Here is an 18,629-nt window from a genome sequence, read left to right as displayed (position 1 = left end):
ACAAAAATAAATATGTCTAAGTTTATATCTCAATAGTACATTCTGTCTAAACAAATCAATAATAATGCATTGATAGTATAAAATTAACTGTTATATTATGTCTTTGTATGAACTTGAGGCAGCGCATCGAAGGAGGCACAGCGAAGATGGCATGGCAAAGTCTTTCACCATCTTTTCATCTATCTACAGTACACATCTAAGATTCGCAAATGCACATTCTAACATTAGAACAGGTACACATTGGTTATTTAGGTTGTGTATGCAATGCGTATATATTGCACTGTTGTTACTGTTAAAGCAGCATGCTGACATGCGCTTTTGCCTCACAGCAATGAGACTTTAGGTTTGACTCCCAAGGACATGGGACTGTTCTACATGGAGTTTGCATGTTCTCCTTGCACGTTCATGGACTTTCTCTGGGATCTTTGGCGTCCCACAGTCCAAACGCATGTATAGGTTGATGGGGGTTTTGAAATTGCCGACAAGGAATTGAAGCTAAGGCAACTTAATGCTAGAGAAGATAAAGGAACATAGGGGTCAGAGGTTTTTGGTAAATAGCTTGTTGTGTCTTATATGAAGTGGTAAATACACCAATACCTATTGTTTTATTTTTCACCTGTTGTTGAAAGACTTTTTTCGAACAGTTGGTGTAAATTCAGTTCTGCACAGGTGAATTCAGCAAAGCGTACTATATTACAAGGCATTTGTTCAATCTGAGGTTAACCATGATGTACAACAGATTGAAAAGCACAGCTCAATGCCATTACAAGACAAAGAAAAGACATAAAAATATGTGAGAAAACACTGTTTTATTTCAATAAAACATTAAAAATCTAATAAAAGCAGACCAGTTACAAAAGACTATTGGAGTGTTCATAAGTACTTCAGGAAAGCCTTGAAAAATAATGGCAGAATCCTGAGGTACAGAATAATATCTTGGGGATTGAGTGGTACAATACATATCCACAGTAAACATATTTCATCTTTGAACCAAAAAAACAAATCTGCAATTCACAATATGTGTGTTTTAAACACTAAACCACCTCCAAAAACACATTGCTCATACACAGAAAATAAACTGCTCGCCTCTACAAAGACTACAGCATTCCTGTTAATACTGCGTTGAGCTACCATCATTATATTATTCATAGACAATACCAATCACTCAGGTCTAACATGTTTCTTTTACACATTTCACCATTTCAAATGACTGATCATAATGTGGCATTTAACACAATGGCACTATTCATCAATATGGGTCTTGATCAAACAGGTCGAGATTAGTGAGATGTCTCATGTATAAAAAGACAGAAAAACACACGTACAAACTGATAGGAACAGGCAGAACAGATAGCATGTATAAATAACAGAAAACAGGATCAGAACAGGATTATATACATCATTCATGTAAAGCAGAAGCTTGACAACTAGAAGTCAGAGGGGAGGAGAATCTGGTCGTCAGTCAACCTATGCAGAGGCAGACATGAAGGAAGATTTAGGACATGGGATGGCAGCTTGCACTGATCTGCAGTAGATTTGATCAAATTTAAGGTCAATTCACACCTTAAGCAATTATGGTCTGGAAACTGAAATTACATCCCACGAATTACTGAGCTTCACATTAAATATTAACTAAAGAGTCAATTATTTATAGTGTATGCTTTTTTTAGACATGCATTTTATACAATATTGGAGTAGAGATCCTGATGTTTATTAACATAAAGCTAGAATAATTGTAAACAATATTTATGAATTTTTTTTTAAAATACCTGGAGATGATTTTTATCTTCCAGATCCGATACTTCTGTCTTCAAAGATGGTAATTTCAATCTGGAGAAAAGCTCGATAAGGAAAAGTGCAAAAATCTACTTCCATCAACACCATGATCTAATAATAATGGTATATATAGTGCTCTTATAGATCACAAATTTCCCATGATCCTCTCTGATTCACTAGTTTCCACCATCTTTTATGACAACTTTTATTTACAAAACCGCGGTAACAGTCACTGCGCGCCTTCATCCCAGTTACCCACTCTAGGTGTCAAATCTGGCCTTATACGTATTCTCCGGTCTGCTTAAGTTCTTTTCCTCCTACCCGCTGCTAAACCTGGAACAAGTGCAGCACCCCGAGAAGATGAAACATTATATTGCACTAGAAGTTACAATTTAAGCCACATGGACTTATAATATTGCAGAAGAGACTCGCGGAAAGAATCTAGTCAAAGTGACACTGTCACGGGGGTGGGGGGAGTCACACAAGTACGCCAAAGGATTGATCATCAGCATTTCTACTATGTTCATATTTACCAGTTCTAGACGGGAAAAGATGCATTACATTTAATTATATTTTACCCATGCTGTCCACTCGTTTTCCTGGAAGGGAGTGCATCATGGAGCTGATCAGTGTGTGTGCCGCGGTGTGCACGTCAGCTGCTGCAGCTTGCTAATTGAAACTCTGACAGACATCAGACTGATTAAACTATTTTAACACTGTGTATAATGTAAAACTACGGTTTGATCACACTGCAAGAGTAAATAAGTGAAACATTAATGACAGAGGATGATGATGTTGACTAATGCGCGCTGATCATTTCTGAATGCAGGAATGTAAGAAGTTAATAAAATCAGGCTTTCCACACAAATGTTAATATGAGGGGAAAAAGAGAGATATTAACTGTGGCTCAGACAGAAAAATGTGTCCAATCTTCACACTGCAATATTCTGATCAATAATCTGATCAAATCAACCTGTGACATTGTTTATCAATGAAAGCGTTTCAAATTAGAAGTGAACTTTATCATTTTCACGAATTTCAATGACATTTAAAAGACTTAGAAAGCCCAAAAATAATGACATCATGGCCCAGTCCGCCTCCTTTGCTTCAGACCGCCTTCATTCACAGACTATGCGCTTTTGGTTGATTTACACATGGTGGGCGTGTCAGGAACCTGGACCAGAGAATACGAGCAAGAGAGAAGTGCGTAACTGTAGGCGCCTAAAAAAAAATGCTTAAGTCCAGACTGGAGAATGGGCCATAGATCTGTGCCCATATTCACAAAGCATCCTGGGGCTAAAATGAACTCTTAATGATGTCATTCTTAGAAAAATTTTGGAAGTCAACAAAGATTTTTCTTAGAATTTTCCCTTGTTAAGATAAAAGCAATACACAAAGCATCTTAGGCCCTAAGAGAGCTCCAAAGGTGAAATGAGCATACTTTTCCCACCCAGTGTAGCAATGGAATGGCGCCTGAAATGAAGGTGGCTGCAACACTGCAATATGGGGAAATGCAACAGTGTAGCAGTCATGACTTGGGTCTCTCCCAACCCTCTGTCAGCAGAATGCTCACTCAGACCATTACAGCGCATTCACAGCCTCTACTCAGATAGTTGCGCAATTTGTTTGCTCCCCGTGACCCTGAAAAGGAGCAAGCGAGTCAGAAAATGGATAGATGGATTTGTTCGCTTTCTGCTGAATTCTAACTTATTTCAGGCCAACAAACGGGCATTCATGGACATAGTGGGTTTCCTTGGGGTGATTGATGTCTGTATAACTGCACCATCGCAAGGGCTGGATTTCGCATACTCGTCATTCTGGGACAAAGCAGACTTGACAACCTGACATCGTTGTACGCAACTACTAAGAAGCAACCAGGCAATAAGTGATACAGGCAATTTGTCCAAACAAATATAAAAGATCTTTCACAATGGCTCGTATGGGTATGGCTGTTGAAGCTGCTCTTTACCACATAGATAATAATAAATAAATAAAGCGAAAAGGAAAAACATATTTACAAAATAGTAAAAGTTAAATATAAAGAAAAATAATAGGCCGTTAATGGTAGAAGGATGAAGTAGATAAATACATGTATTAATGATAATAACTGACAAATAATAAGTGAAGAAGAAAAGGAAAAAACAAATTTACAAAATAGTAATAATAATAAAGGAATCATTCGGGTGTTGGAAGTGCATGCTGGGAAATATAGCTGGTCGAGTTTGCACAAGTCTCTCTGATGCATGCTCGGTAAAACGGGCGAAGCAAGTTCTCATCCAGAGATTTACAGCGGACTTGCAGAGAAGTGGACTTTGAATTGGAACCGGATTTGGGCCGCGCGTGATGACGTTTTACGAGTCCACGAGCACACAAGTCCGCTCTCGCTTTGGTTGCAGCACGTAGCAGAACTTCTCACACTTGTCGCTTGAGTGCCCAAGGAGAGTGTACAACACATTGATTTGTTGAGCAAAGAGCTCCAAAGTTTGCTTCTGCCCTTGTATTGTATTGTGCCGTGATCTTAGGACCGAGTTTTCCTCTTAAAACTGTTTTTTTCTCTTGTTAAAAGAGAGAGAGAGGACTCTGAGAACAAGCTTCGTGAAAACGGGCACTGGTATGTTACCGAGTGCCAAATAGTTACGAGAGGCAAAAGCTTTAAATGGATTTTCGCAATTTTTGCAAACTATTTTAAATGTGGTTTAATGTTGGTTTCAAAGGATACAACTCTGAGGCCTCTCTCGATGGGGTCCGTGAGCAGTAAACCTCTGGGAGCATATATCTTCTCATTCTGGTCCTTAATGTATTTAGCAATCTTCTTTAACACCTGGAGGAGAACACCACAAATTAATCACAACACACAATTAAGCAATATCACACCCGAGGTTGTGGTGTTGTGCTGAATCATCATCGGTGCGATTCGTGCAATAGATAATCACACCAGTGCTGATATTTCAGCAAAACAGCCCGACCTTGAGTGTGATATTGCTTTTATACAACAGTTCTACAAGCATATTTCATTAGTTAAAAGTGATAAGTGACAAGAGATTATGATTTGTTTGATTATTTAATCATTTGGGATAAATATGGAAAAATATGGGAGAGGAAAATGCAAGTAAAGTTATGCAGGGAGAGCAATGTGATTTGTGAAATCTGGAACTGTTTCCGGTGATAGTTTTAATACTTAAAAATAGTACAACTGAAAAGGAGTTGCAAACACACACGCAGAGATCATCGCTGCATTAAATGTAAACAAAAGACACAGCGGATATTAAAGGGCCCATGTTAAGCTAAATAGACTTTTCTGTGCTTTAAACATCATAAAGTGCTATTTGGGCTTCATACACATGCCCAAAGTTTTTTTTTCATTGATTCCCTCAATCATTTAGTTAGAGGGTGATTTGCTCCTTTCTTACTGCAGGGCAGGTCCAAACACCTCGCTCCAATTTGATGACGCGTTCCCACTTTGATGACAAATGTGACTCGGCACTGAGCTGGAGAAACCGCGCCTCCAGGAAGCTCTCTGCCGTGATTGATATGTACACAGACACGCCCACGAAGGTGAGCATTTCAGCGTCCTTCGCGCAGTGCTACGTATGTATTTTCTACAGTCTATGTATGTACCGGCGAACGCCCCGCCCCATGCTCTGCCTTGTGTTTATAAAGCAACATGAGCTCGGCTACGTTGTGGGTGGGAGGAGGGCCTACGTCACTGTGCGGGGAGGAGGAAGTCGGTGTCTCATCTATAGACAACTCTTACTCATGAATATGTATAAGTAGGCCGCAAATCAGCCTGTTTGTGTAGAGTTGCTCAGAAAGTGACTTTCAGAGAGTAAAACTCTGGAAAACAGGCAAGTTTGGGAAAATAAATCTCAAATACTATGCTTTTGGGGTTCTTAGGACAAATGAAGATAGGTGGAAAAATAGCATGACATGGGACCTTTAACAAAAAGCTCTAGTGCGTGTGTGAGAGAGAAAGAAAAAGAAGTTCGCTGTGCGCAGAGATGGATATATGAATATGACCATGGATCGATATCCCTTCGGGCTCACTGCTGCAGATCAGATGTGTAATTTACATATGATCACTGATGGTGACATATGAAAGTATGCGTGACACAGCGCTGCCGAGGCCTGCGCTGGATGATGGTCAGTAGTTCATCTTCAAAGAATGCAGACTGATTGACCGACTGTGTAGCTGTATTAACTCAGATCAGTGGTAGATCAATAGGACGGTTTCTGTCCTACTCTGCCTATCTTGCATGCACTGATCAGAGAAAGTTACAGGACCGGAAGGAACACCCACATTAAATGAGGAAGAAAAAATATTAGGTTTTATTTGTTAATTTAGTTTTCTACATTATTAAATGTTTGTGCAGCGGACAGAGAAGTCCATCTGCCTCAAATGTCAGGGCTTGTGCGCACTGACGTCTCCACATTAAATGAGCAAAACGCTCATTTAAATAGGGGCGGTCTGCACCAGTTCTGCTTGTGCACCAATGATTGTTGCAATCTTAGGGAATTCTGTGCAGCAGGTGAGGAAACTGCGTCACTAAAGGATTTAGGGAAGCAACTGAATTACCACCCTTTATTTCAGATCTTAGTGAATCCAGCCCACAGTGTTCTGTGGTATTGCCCAAGATGTAACAGTAATTAATGGTATTTAGAGCCGCTGTACAGTGGAGTGATATGATCCATAAGAAGTCCCGGTGCTGTTACTTTATATCAGCACTCTTGGAATGTCTGTTGTCCAATCAAATTACTTGGTGGGAACTAACTGTTGTATAAACATGTTTATCCATCTGATTCCCTCCAACATGTCCGCAGCTTCCTACCTTTTCATAATGAGTCTCCATACAGAGGAAGATGGTGTATGCAGTCAGACAAGCCAGGCAGCCCTCCAAGTAGGACTTCCCCCCAAGTTTCTCAGCCTCTGCATACAGGTTGTTCAGGGTCTGCACCGTCTCCTCAAACTGCTGCTTATCAAGCTGGAAAAACAACGACAAGTTTCATCATTGGATGAATAAAATGCTTTAATTAAAGAAAAGGTTTGGTACTATTAGCCTGGTTTGTTTTAAAGAAGAGTTTATAACTTTACACAATACGTTAACTTGCATACAGTGTAATATTTTACTACACATTCTATTATTAGGTCCAACACAGGTGTGAATCATTAATCAACAGTCTCTGACTTGCCATTTCCTATATCCAATCATTCTCTGTAAACCATATAAATTGCAAGTTTCTTACTGTTTCTTGCCATTGTCGACATGTATGGATACATGCAATGCTGCTGTGATTGGGTGGATAATGAGTAGTAAGCCAGGTTTACATATTCAAGGTTGGGGTTTTGATAAAAATGTGGCTTTTGTACCAAATACTGCAATTAAAAATACTGGTTTGGTTTATTTTTGGAAGTGCCTATTGATAGGGAAACGTATCAATAGCCCCCAGGACTATGGGTACGTTTTACGGACCTTTTCTACATAAGTGTAGTAATCAGTGACATGCCGTCAGGGTAGGCAAGGTAGGCATTGCCTACCCAAGGGTGAATTGATATTTTGATTATTTGTTTTAATTATAATATAATTATAAATTATTTATTTTTCCATTTCCGATAGCCTGCAGTACCTCTAAATTTGAAAGTGTCCGCATTTTGTGCGTTTCATAGCCAAAATTACTAAACAGCGCTATTTCCTGGAACGACTGCCGTCTCACTCTGCTGTAAGGCAGGAGGAGGCCACACCCCCACCCTAAAGCACAATGCTGCTCTGCCTCTGTTCCCATTGCATGTTTTTATGTGTTTGCGCATGTGCAGTCAGTTCCCCAAGATGACAACCATTTACATAAAAAGGCAGCTCTCTATGCTGCCTTCGGACGTAACCGTGCTATGCTAAATGCTATACGTAAGTTCACAGTACATTAGTGAATTGGTATCACGTGACCGCTGCTGCTACGTTCTCTAGTTAGTGGGCGGGATAACACTACAGTCAGGATGACAGTGTTAGAGACGATAGAGAAACGTTTTTTTGAGGAAAAACGACAGCTTTTAAAAGATGGGAGACCAACACCTGAGTTACCAGACCTTTAGCAAAGGTAAGGTCAGAAAATGTTTCATACTTTCTACAGTGAATGATACAAAAGGAAGGATTGGCTTTGTGGATGCGCCTCACTGAGGCTGTTCTGAGTTGTTGTCATTTTCTCTGTGTTTCCAACACAAACAAAGGATCCTCTGCCGTGTCATGAGATATATCTTGTTGGGAGAGTATAGAGGCTATATTAAATAATTGTTTATGTTTCTTTAATGGCGTTTATGATGTTGATTTTGTTAGGTGGCTAAATGCTTGTCCATGTGGATCTTGTTGGGTTTTTTCTTTCTTATTATGAATTTTATATTTTGATAAGCGCATTGAGATGACTTTGTTGTAAATTGCTTTATACAAATAAAGTTGATTTGAATTGAATTAACACTTGCCAGCAGAAATGTGAAATTGTCATTGGGGGTCTCGATTTGCAACGCGCCTACCCAACCCTAGTGGTCACGGCACGTTACTGGTAGTAATGTGCCTGTATTTTTACTGTGTCAGGATGGTTGAGTGGTCCAAGGTGCCTGACTCAAGAATTCTTCCTGCCTCTGCCGTGGGTTCAAATCCCACATATTTAGCATATTTAACATGGCAAATTCCACCTTTAAAAATGCATATACATATAAAAATGAAACATTTTAGGGTATTTCTTGGGTTAGGATTAACATAAAAGGGTTAGCAGGGTAGCTAAAAATAAATATGAGCTAAAATAAAACTGACGGAACTTTAAGTCACGTGGTGCACCTCTCACGTCACCGAAATCGGACAATGAGGGGGCTGCGTATGAATAGACAGGCTACATTTCTATTAATACGTTTCCGTATCAATAGCCACTGTCTTTATTTTTTACGTGTAGAACAATAGTTTTCTTTGCGAACTAACGAACCCTCCATGAAACTACACCCATACCCTGGAGTCCAGCTCAGATGGGAACTTGGTGAGGAACCTGCAGTGGGTTCCTGAGCTATAGTCTCTCTGGACGAACACTTTGGAGGACGCAGTGGGTTGGTGGAGGTCCTGTAAACTGTGTGTCTGCACAAAGATCAAAGGAAATGATGTGTCTGATCCTGAACAACAGCAGCTATAAACACAGCAAATGTCGTAATTTTTAACTACCATGAAAATACATTTTAATTATACTTTTAAACTATCACAACTTAACCACCAATATGATTACCATAGGGTATTTAATCAAAGACATACGTTTTTATGACGACACACAGCGATTGGTGGTAATGATATGCGCTAGCATTAGCTAACACTACGCTAGCAAAACCACAGCAGCCACAAATAAATCTAGACAGGATCACTCTTTAGTATCATCAACAACCATTGAAAAACACCCATTGAATCACTATCGCCATATAAATGTTTACAGAGTGAAAAAGCATGAACTTTTACCTCAGCCATGGCGGACGATCCTTCCGGAACTGGCGAACATCAATTTCCAGCTGTAAATCCACATCCGGTTTTCACAATTAAAGTCTGAATCAACAGGATCAGTATAATGTGAATGTGCAAGCCTTAAAAACCATTTTAGACAACGACTTTAGCGAGATACATTTTCAAATAAACGTTGCCGTGGCTTTGCTTTTAAATTCATATTTCTAAAGTAAAGTCCAAGCATTTCATCTTAAAATAGGATCTATGACTGCGGATTTTAGACTAACTGCAGTCCCCTTAAAAAGCTGAATGTCTGATCTTGGAAAACTGATTTAAAGCAGGGTTCCTCAAACTTTGGGGCCAAATACACAAGAAAATTAGGCATGGAACATTTCTTCAGGTAGTTAGGCTTAGAGTGAGAATTTAGGATGTCATGTTAAAGTTTGGGCTATGATTCATTATTTTATCATTATTGAATTAAATTACTCAATGAAAAGTGTTTCTGTTGAAAAAATATATATTTGGATCTTATCAGTTATCATAATGTAAGGAAAAGGGCACTATGTCCTTGGCTGGATTTAATCATGGTAGTCAAACTTAGAATAGGAATGCTTATCAAAACTTAACTTTTCCTGCCTAAACAAATCAGTCAGTTCTGTCACACAGGAAATATTAAAATCGACTATTTAAAGAAAACGAATCTTAAACTGTGTACACAAGTGGGGGTAGATAGCCACCGTTGGATTTTTATTTTATATTTCAATGTAAAGGTAGTTTATAATCGTATTATGTCCGGCAGTCATTCTGTAGTTATCATCCACTACAGTTGACCAAAAACAAATTTGTTTGGTACTTTTAATATAAAACATTTGTTGGATACAATTAGGGAATAAGAATAAGAAATTAGTTATTTATATCAAAGAAATGTAAGAAACTTTTCCGACATACACGTTTGTCTGTGACAGGGCCATGGACTTTTAAGGGGGCAAATGAGTTAGAAAATATTTATTCAAGAACAAACATTGAGAAGGCACGATGTGTTTATCGTAGTTGAACATGTCCTCATAAGGACTTAATGTTCAGATGCAAGAAATATATTTCTCTCCCCCCATGTTTTTTGAAGTAGAAATGATCATTTCTGGTAGAATGTCCCACATATCCACCGTTATCATGTATGGAAACCCTTAAAATCCTTTAGTCATGAACAGCACAAAGAACAATGTCAATATTTGCTTTATTAAACCATGGCGCAACAGATTGCTGTTTGGCCTTGTTCGCTGTATTGTTTTAGTCGAACAGACCAAAGCCCATGTCGTCGTCAGATTCCTCAGACTCCTCTTTGACCTCTTCCTTGGCAGCAGCTGGAGCTGCAGCACTCTCTGCAGCTACAGCTGGTGCTGCGACAGCAGCAAAAGCTGATGGGTCAGCCAGGTAGTTTTTGACCTGTGGAGAGAAATACATTTAATAATTTTAAAGTGTTATTGATCTAAATATGATCCTTAATGTTTTAACAATCTGAAATCAAACAAGGCGATATGAGCATCAATAACGTACTTTTTCTGCCAGAGGGAAGGAGTAGTCTGTTTCCACGGCAACAGCCAGGACTCTCTTGTAACCATTGATGATGGTGTGGGGGACAGAGGCCACAGTGGGATAGCCGATCTCCAGACATACACTAGCAATGTTTCTCACACCCTGGGAAAAAAGAAAAAAGTTCAAAACACGAATTGTGGTACTTGTTTAAAATAAAAAAAGATGAAACTTCTTTAATCCATCAGCCTCACCTCCAGGAACCTGGTGTGCAGAGATTCCTCAGTGATGTCAAGCACCTCAGGACTGTACACACTGCCATTATCATAGACCTGCTGGATGATGAGTCCGTAGGAGAAGGGTGAGATGTTCAACATGTTGAGCAGCGTGGCCTCGCTGGCACCAACTTTGTCACCAGTCTTGATCAGACCGACATCACTCTGAAATCAGAAGAATAAGTTACTATTTAATCATTACTCATATACAGATGGTAAGAAATAAATATGAGTGAAGTAGCCTCTAAACCCACCAAGATTTCAATGGATCCTCTGGAGATTTTGGTAGTGATACCCAAAGCCTGGAAGAACGAAGTCTTCTCTGGACCAAGTCCAGTATTCTGGGCTGGCACAACTACATCACAGGGAGCAATAGCTCCAGCACGGGCAGCTGCAGGTACCTGAAAAATATACACCCTTAAATATGACAACACAAAAGAGTTTTAACACTGTTAATTTAAATATAAACGTTAAATGTCTGAATCCTTACGTCCCTGACAGTCCAAGAGATGGGACAGTCAGGGATAGCGAGGAAACAAGTTCATATTTGCAGGGGGAACGACAACACAGTACTGCACAAGCTGCATTGTAACTTATCCTGCACGTACTTTAAAAAAAGTCACAATTTTAAGTTTGCATGGAGGGACCAGCTATATTAATTTCATTAGGCAAGTAGTTAATGGTTAATCTAAAAAATATTGAATACAAATACAATTTGCACTCAAGTACATTATTTTGTAAAGTAAACCAAGGTAGCAGACATTTAAAACTACTTTCCCATACCTTGTTTGACAGCAGCAGGTCCCTAATCTCAGCCAGATCCTCCTTGGTGAAGACAAATCCCACATTTCCTTTAATATGGGGCAGGATCCTGCCAGATCACATGATCAGATGTTAGGATCACAATTTTCTATATATTAAAATCTGTCTGAAACCTTGCGTCCCTGGCTGCCTTGGAAGATAGGCAGACAGGGATAGCTGGAAACATGTCAATGTTAGCAGGGGGAACGACAAGGCAGCACCACACTGGCTGCTATGTAGATGACCTGCTCAAAACTAGAAACAGAAAAAGTAGACCATGATCAACTCACTTCTCCAGAGCAGGATTATTCTCCAAGTGGCCACGGATGGCTTTGCGCATCATGGTGTTTTTGCCCATCAGCACCACGGCCTTCCCCCGCAGACACAGACGGATAGTCTGCATTTGCTTGGAGCCCACATTGTCTGCACCCACGATGAAGCATTTAGGGTAATCATCCAGAAGTTGCTACAAAATAACCACATGTCACCTATACTAGTGCTCACAATTTAAGTGAAAAGTATTAAAAATTAAAATACATCTGAAACTTACAATGATTTTCATAAAATAGTTGGACTTCCACGTGGCCCTGTCTTCCCTGGGCATCTTTGCAGTGCTACCAAGGATCGCCTAACAGCTGGTTTAAAGACAAGGTGGAATCTGTAAGACAGAAAAGAGGGTCAGCTATCACTCAAGACACAATCACAATATTCTGTCACTCCTTTCTGCCTGCAGCTGTCAGACTATTTAATCCAGAAATTTGGTAGCCAATCAACTGACAGTCAGCGTTTATATATGTACACATTCTGTGAATTTATGGACTGATCGATCAGCTGATTTTGGGGGATCGGCCAATCCTTGCATATGAAACTAATCTTTTCTACCTCTGCAAACGTATTAAAGTGGGTCATAAAGTCAGCCACTGTCCCCTTCTGCTGTGAGTTGACTGACAGGCCCGCACCCTCGTGTGCATGTGCGTGCTGCGCATGCCTCCGCTCCACAGGACAACAGCACTGTTAGCTTAGCATTGGCAGTTTTTTTCCACAAAAAAATGAAAGCAAAGAATCGCAATTTGTAATTCCTGTAATGTGGAAATAAGCCTTGGTGCAGCTGCAAACACAACCCCATTCACCATTTAAGAAACCACCACACCACTCAGTATGCAGCATTTGAAGCTAGTAGAGCTGAAACAAAGTTGTCAACTAATTTGGTCATCGATTAGTTGCTAAATAACATTTGCAATGAGCGCTTCGATTTGAGCATATTTTTAATCTGCGGTGAATAAAGTGTGGCAGTAATGAGCCACCAGGGGTGTTACTCAGCTAGTACAGCAGGAGAATAGCTAATAGCTGGCCTCGTTTTATGTCACGTGCTTCACGTACAGTCTCTCTGCAGCATTCAACAAGATGGCAGAGGTGTTTTAGGAAGAAACAAACCAATGTTGGTGATTTTGTGTGCAACAACATACTCATCCCACAGCAATGTGCACTATTGTCAGACAATGTTTTAAACCTGCTACACTGTTGTGTAGTCATAAAAGCTGATTACAATTGCAGTTTAAAGCTTCACAAACTTGTTTTGTTATCAGTTTGTCATTTACCAGTTCAAATTTCAGTCTTGCAGCCTAGTTATGACTAAAGGAGATGTAAGTATATAAATCGTATTCACTGCTCTTTTTCAGACAGCAGGTTTTTTGTGTTTAATTTTTTTCTGGTGGATTTTACTTTAAAATCTAAGTTGCACTTGATTTGAAGGATTATTCATTATTGACAATTTCACAGCATAAGTTATAAAGCTGTTTCCCAGGTATAAGCCGTGTACAGGAAAAAAATAATTAAATGCAATTTACTGCAACACAGTTCTGCAGTTTTATTCTTCATGAAAATATGTTCTCAAAGAGTCCTTAAGCTTTGTTCAGGTTTTTAAACTACTTTAGGAGCCCTAAGGACTGCCATGGTGAAAACTTAATTGGAAATAGTCTTTCAAATTTGCTAGTGTGTGTATGGGTCAGTGTTTTGATTGCTGAAGAGTTCGTCAAAAGATTACTAACAAAACACAACTCCAGGTATGATTTTGATGAGAATATGACATTCCAAAACGGTTAAAAATTGCTAAAAGTCTGTTGAATGATACGATAAAGGCCCTTTGTTAATAATTTACTTAGGAAAAAATGGGCAAAACTAAAAAGCTAGAAATCAAGCTAATGCTAGCCGTAAACAGAGCCTGATTGATGTGTGGCCCTCCCTCTAAGAAGAGAATCCATCTTTTAGGCAAGGTTACCGCTGAGAGTGTTTATCAGTGAAAAGGTAAAGCTATGAGGAAAATGATGAGTTCACGGCTTTGGATTTGACTAAAAGCCTTCCATTAATGTATAAGTGTCTGTAATAACTACTAACCTGTGTCACATGCATTCTGTATTTATTCTTTGACTTGTGAAAATGTTACACATGCTACACTTTATTTCTGTTGAATATTTGACTTAACTTTTGTTTTTTTAGTTGTTTTTAGATTGATATTTTTATATTCAAATCTCCACAAAACTGCTTCATTTGGACATTGCACTACAAAAGAAAATTAAAACTCAGGACACCTTATGATTTATGTTTTGTTAATTTGTCCTGTAGATTTTATTCAACACTGACCCCAAACCCAGATTTTTTTTTTTTTTTTTTTAACAATACTCTGCACTTTATTTTCATCAAAGAGCTTTAAACAGGTCTGCAGCAATAACTTTTGGACAGTTATTTTGTTTTAAAAACTGAGTTTAAACACTAAAGGAACTGAATAATTCAGTATTTGGACAGCAATGGTTTAAACTTTTACATTTTTATTTTTATAATTTTTTTATTTATTCTAGTTGATTGTTATTATTTAATGTTTACACTATCAGAGAGAGCACAGTTCACAGAGAAAAACTCCTCGTGTGTATTCAATACATTACTTGGTCAAAAAAGCTGATTCTGAAATAACTACCTCATGCGCAGTTAAAACACCACATTGGTATTGTTCAATGTTTCACAATAAAATAAGATCGGAAAACTCAAGATGTATGACGTCAGTTTAGTTATGAAGGGAAAAAAAATAAAAAAAAAATCGGCATCTGTCGGCTTTTAAAAAGATCGGTGATCGGCAATAAAATTGCTTTCGGTGCGCCCCCAGTATTGTGTATATATATTTATATTATGCAATGTCCTATTTTTTGCTTCATGTGTTCCCTCTTAAATAATTTTTATTATACCGTTGTAATTATGTGCTGCTGTAACTCTGCAAATGTCCCCTTTGTGGGACTAATAAAGGTTATCTTTATCTTGAAATCCAGAGACGCATGCTCATAGCTTAGCTAGCAGCTAATGCTCGCAAGCTAATCTGAAGCTAGTAGTTACCCTTCGTTAAAACGCATCTTAGAAATATGAGGGACAAACCAATAGTCAAATAAATGTGTCTGAATCGTATAAAGATATAAAACAGTGTCAACACGTCACGTTGCAGTTAATATGCAATAGACAAGAGAGCATAGCTTCTAACTCTTACCTCGCGTAGGGTCGCGTGAAAGAAAGAGGAAGAACATGGGCGCGTGGAATATTAATACTAAAACAACTGCCCAATCAGAGAGAAGTAGTGGGCGGTAACTCGTAAATAATTGGGTTACTTGTCTGCCAGTTACTTGTTCTGCGCAACGTGTTTTCCGGTGTCACGGTCTGAGATTATAACCGTACCCCTAACTGTAACCTAATCAAATAAAACACGTTTACGTTCACTTTGAAAACAAAAATGATTTTTTCCTTCTTTTTTTTTTAAGCAAAAATGAATTCTTCGGTAGTGCGCATGTGCGCGCATGCGCATATGCAGTCTCAGTACGACGTCAACTCAGTACACCGGTTAGACGCAAAGCTTTTAAATCATTCCAGTTTATCGCTGTAGTTGTTTAGAGAAACAAGACTGATTGAGACGACATGAGTTTCAAATGATCCTGCAGTGTATTTTTGCCTACTTAGATTATTATGGGATCAAATAAGAGTCATAAAGATTCTGTGTGCACAAAAAAAATGTGTTTAAAAATATTTGTATTTGTAAAACATTTTGTGTCTGCAAAAAATGTGAATATTTATTCATTTATTTTTATTTATTTTTTGTATTTTTAGGAAATTTTGTTGTCTGCAAAAAAAAATGTGCATGAAAAAAATGTGTGTGAAAGAAATATTTGTATTTGTAAAATACATTTTGTCTAAAAAATACCTTGTGTGTATATGTGAAAACTTTTCTCTTTTGAGAACAAAACCCAAATACACAGACGAATTGTGACCCTGGTTTAATCGAGGGTTTTCACGGCGTGTCATCAACCCGGAAGTTGCCATTTTGGAGATAAGCAGCCGGTTTACAAACAGCACACAAACGAGCAAATCTCGAATTTTGAGAGGAAATGGTGAACTATTGCCGTGTTTTTGGCTGTACTAATCGGTGAGACCGTGAAAAACGTGGAGTTTTATAGACTGCCAAAAGTTACAACAGATCAGGGAAGAACAATGTCTGCATTTTATAGTCAGTAGTTCTTACATTTAAATCCAGCTTCAGGTAGTCCAGTTTGTTCTCCAGGGAGCGGACATTAGAGCGCAGGATGGAAGGAAGCAGTGTTCTCTGAGGATTAGCTTTTAGCTTGGTTGCTAGCCCCGCTCGGCATAACCGCTCTTCGCTACTCCAGCGGCCTACGAAGTAGACATGACCAACCTAAAGCCCGGGGACTACATATTCCAGGTAAAACATCTGAACCTACTCTGTCAACATTTCTTTTCTGCAACTCTAGTCTGTCTCATCTGCAGGCTGTGTGCTCTCACTGACCAACATACTGTACATTTATCAATATGAAACAACTTGGTGACCTCGATTTGTGAGAGTGGAAACTCACATTTGTTTTGATCTCTGTGTGGTGGTAAGGTGTAGGGCCAGGTAAGACGAGGTACCTCCTACATTTTGCACACCTAGAAATCTGAATGTCTAAAAACATTAGGTTAGTAGTTGGTGCCACCCCATGTAAGTTTTGGCCTCTCTTTTAGTCAGTCAGTCAGGACTTTTGTTTGTTCTTTTTCATATCTGCTAAGGGAAGAGTTTGATAGGGCCTGGTTTGTTTTGATTGTTTCATATTGTATTTGGCACAACCTCCCAGCTCTCGCCATCCCCACTCGGGAAGAGTTCATCATCGTTTTATGACAAAATCCTCCTGTTAACATACAAAGCTCTACATGATCAAGCTCCTGTATATCTTAGAGACCTGTTAGTGCCCTATCGTTGGTCAGATCACTCCGCTCTCAGTTTGCTGGCATTCTGGGAGTTCCTAACGTGCCTAGAAGTAGAACAGGAGGAAGAGCTTTCAGCTACCAGGCCCCTCGCCTTTGGAATCTGCTCCCAGTCTCAGTACAGGAGGCTGCTACTTTCTCCACTTTTAAGGCTAAACTTAAAACCTACTTATTTGCTGAAGCGTATACCGTATATTAGCATTAACTAAACCGTTAGAGCGGACATGAGCTCCTCCGTAAACTGTCGTATTTACAGTCCTTGGAGTCGCTGTTAGATTTGACTGACTTGATAATACTGTATCATGCTTTTCTGCAGTCAGTGCCTTCTCCTCTCCCTTCTCTCTCTGCTCTGTTTCAAGTGTCGTGAAGCTGATGATTGCAGTTCTTGATCTGTGGTTCACGGCTCAACTAGTCTGGGACACTCTGATGTTCTATCTCTCTATCCTGTTCTGTTGGTCCTTCTGTCCACTAACCCCAACCAGTCAACGCAGGTGGCTGCCACTTCTGAACCTGGTTCTGCTGGAGATTTCTTCCTGTTAAAAGGAAGTTGTTTCTTTCCACTGTTGCTAAATGCTTGTTCATGTGGATCTTGGGTTTTTTCTTTCGTATTATGAATTTTATATCTTGATAGGCGCATTGAGATGACTGTTGTAATTTGCGCTATACAAATAAAGTTGAATGAAATTGAACTGAATAGAATAAATATTTGTTGCTATTCAAGTGCATTTTCAGCACTTGGAGTGAAACAATCATCTACCCACAGACTTTAATCCTATTCATGATAAAATGTCTCATTGATGGTTAGATCATCTAAAAAGTCTTGGTTCTTGTTTTTCAGATCATCATAAATCCAAACTACAAAGTCGCAGAGTCAGATTACGCCAACAACATTATGAAGTGTCGTGCACGGTACGACGGACATCGGATATGGATGTATAACTGTCATAGGTAAGAGCATTACTTTGTCCAAAGACAAGACAAAAATATTGATCAAACAATCAATGCACAGAACTGGCCCTGGCCAACAGCTTCTCTGATGAAAACACTTCAACACTTTTTAGAATTAATTATATTTATTTATATCTTATTATGACAAAAGTTCAACAGGAAACACTAAAATTATGTTTAAAGTTCAGGACTTCTAAGTTAGAAAGTTCTGGTCTGTCCTTCTGTTGATCAGACTCAGCGGCTCTGTCTCCACCCTTTCCTCTGCACACACCCAACACAGCATAACGTGGATGGCTGTTCATCATAGGAATGGGATCCACACAAGGTTCCTGCTGCTTAACAGAAGGTTTTCCTTGCCGCCATGATGAATTCATGTTGGGTGTGGGATACATATGTATGTGTATATACGTATATATGCATATGTGTGTATCCATAAAATGAAGAGTCCGTCCTTAAGACTGCTCTACTGTAAAGTGCCTTGAGATACCATTGGTTATGATTTGGCGCTATACAAATAAAGATTGATTGATTGATTGATTGATTGATTGAT

General features: G+C 39.0%; 2 protein-coding genes and 1 non-coding gene across 4 annotated transcripts; all 3 read right to left on the bottom strand.

Annotated features, from left to right (window-relative positions):
* Nucleotides 1-790: 790 nt before the first annotated feature.
* On the bottom strand, nucleotides 791-9,406 carry LOC114463173 (golgin subfamily A member 7-like). Its single transcript, XM_028446502.1, has 6 exons — nucleotides 9,255-9,406; nucleotides 8,763-8,885; nucleotides 6,603-6,755; nucleotides 4,496-4,597; nucleotides 1,770-1,830; nucleotides 791-1,467 (listed from the first exon to the last, which is right to left on the bottom strand). The coding sequence occupies exons 1-5, from the start codon at nucleotides 9,261-9,263 to the stop codon at nucleotides 1,783-1,785; spliced, it is 435 nt and encodes a 144-aa protein (XP_028302303.1). The 5' UTR covers nucleotides 9,264-9,406; the 3' UTR covers nucleotides 791-1,467; nucleotides 1,770-1,782.
* Nucleotides 9,407-10,453: 1,047 nt separating this feature from the next.
* On the bottom strand, nucleotides 10,454-15,447 carry rplp0 (ribosomal protein, large, P0). 2 transcript variants are annotated; one of them, XM_028446499.1, is made up of 8 exons: nucleotides 15,372-15,447; nucleotides 12,393-12,500; nucleotides 12,133-12,308; nucleotides 11,825-11,912; nucleotides 11,296-11,442; nucleotides 11,021-11,206; nucleotides 10,791-10,931; nucleotides 10,454-10,679 (listed from the first exon to the last, which is right to left on the bottom strand). In XM_028446499.1, the coding sequence occupies exons 2-8, from the start codon at nucleotides 12,444-12,446 to the stop codon at nucleotides 10,524-10,526; spliced, it is 948 nt and encodes a 315-aa protein (XP_028302300.1). In that variant the 5' UTR covers nucleotides 12,447-12,500; nucleotides 15,372-15,447; the 3' UTR covers nucleotides 10,454-10,523. The 2 variants fall into 2 exon arrangements, with proteins under 2 accessions (XP_028302300.1, XP_028302302.1); XM_028446501.1 differs by lacking the exon at nucleotides 15,372-15,447 and having other exon boundaries at nucleotides 12,133-12,265.
* On the bottom strand, nucleotides 11,516-11,645 carry LOC114464131 (small nucleolar RNA SNORA63). The gene has a single exon (XR_003674157.1). It is a non-coding gene; the product is annotated as a small nucleolar RNA SNORA63 (small nucleolar RNA).
* Nucleotides 15,448-18,629: the final 3,182 nt, after the last annotated feature.

The sequence above is a fragment of the Gouania willdenowi genome, chromosome 5 (genome assembly GCF_900634775.1).
Source record: "Gouania willdenowi chromosome 5, fGouWil2.1, whole genome shotgun sequence".
Taxonomy (NCBI): Eukaryota; Metazoa; Chordata; class Actinopteri; order Blenniiformes; family Gobiesocidae; genus Gouania; species Gouania willdenowi.
The sequence above is the reverse complement of the archived record's forward strand: the minus strand, read 5'-3'. Positions and strand labels throughout refer to the sequence as shown.

Bases quoted from the DNA above. Each gene is read 5' to 3' on its own strand.
- LOC114463173 (XM_028446502.1), bottom strand. The intron at 6,756-8,762 runs GTATGGGTGTAG...TTGTTTTTCCAG, and splicing joins CATCTGAGCTGGACTCCAGG to CTTGATAAGCAGCAGTTTGA. The intron at 1,831-4,495 runs GTATCCTTTGAA...GCTTTTCTCCAG, and splicing joins TCGAGAGAGGCCTCAGAGTT to ATTGAAATTACCATCTTTGA.
- rplp0 (XM_028446499.1), bottom strand. From the start codon at position 12,446: ATGCCCAGGGAAGACAGGGCCACGTGGAAGTCCAACTATTTTATGAAA. The intron at 12,309-12,392 runs GTAAGTTTCAGA...GTTATTTTGTAG, and splicing joins ACTATTTTATGAAAATCATT to CAACTTCTGGATGATTACCC. The intron at 10,932-11,020 runs GTGAGGCTGATG...CTTTTTTCCCAG, and splicing joins TGCACACCAGGTTCCTGGAG to GGTGTGAGAAACATTGCTAG.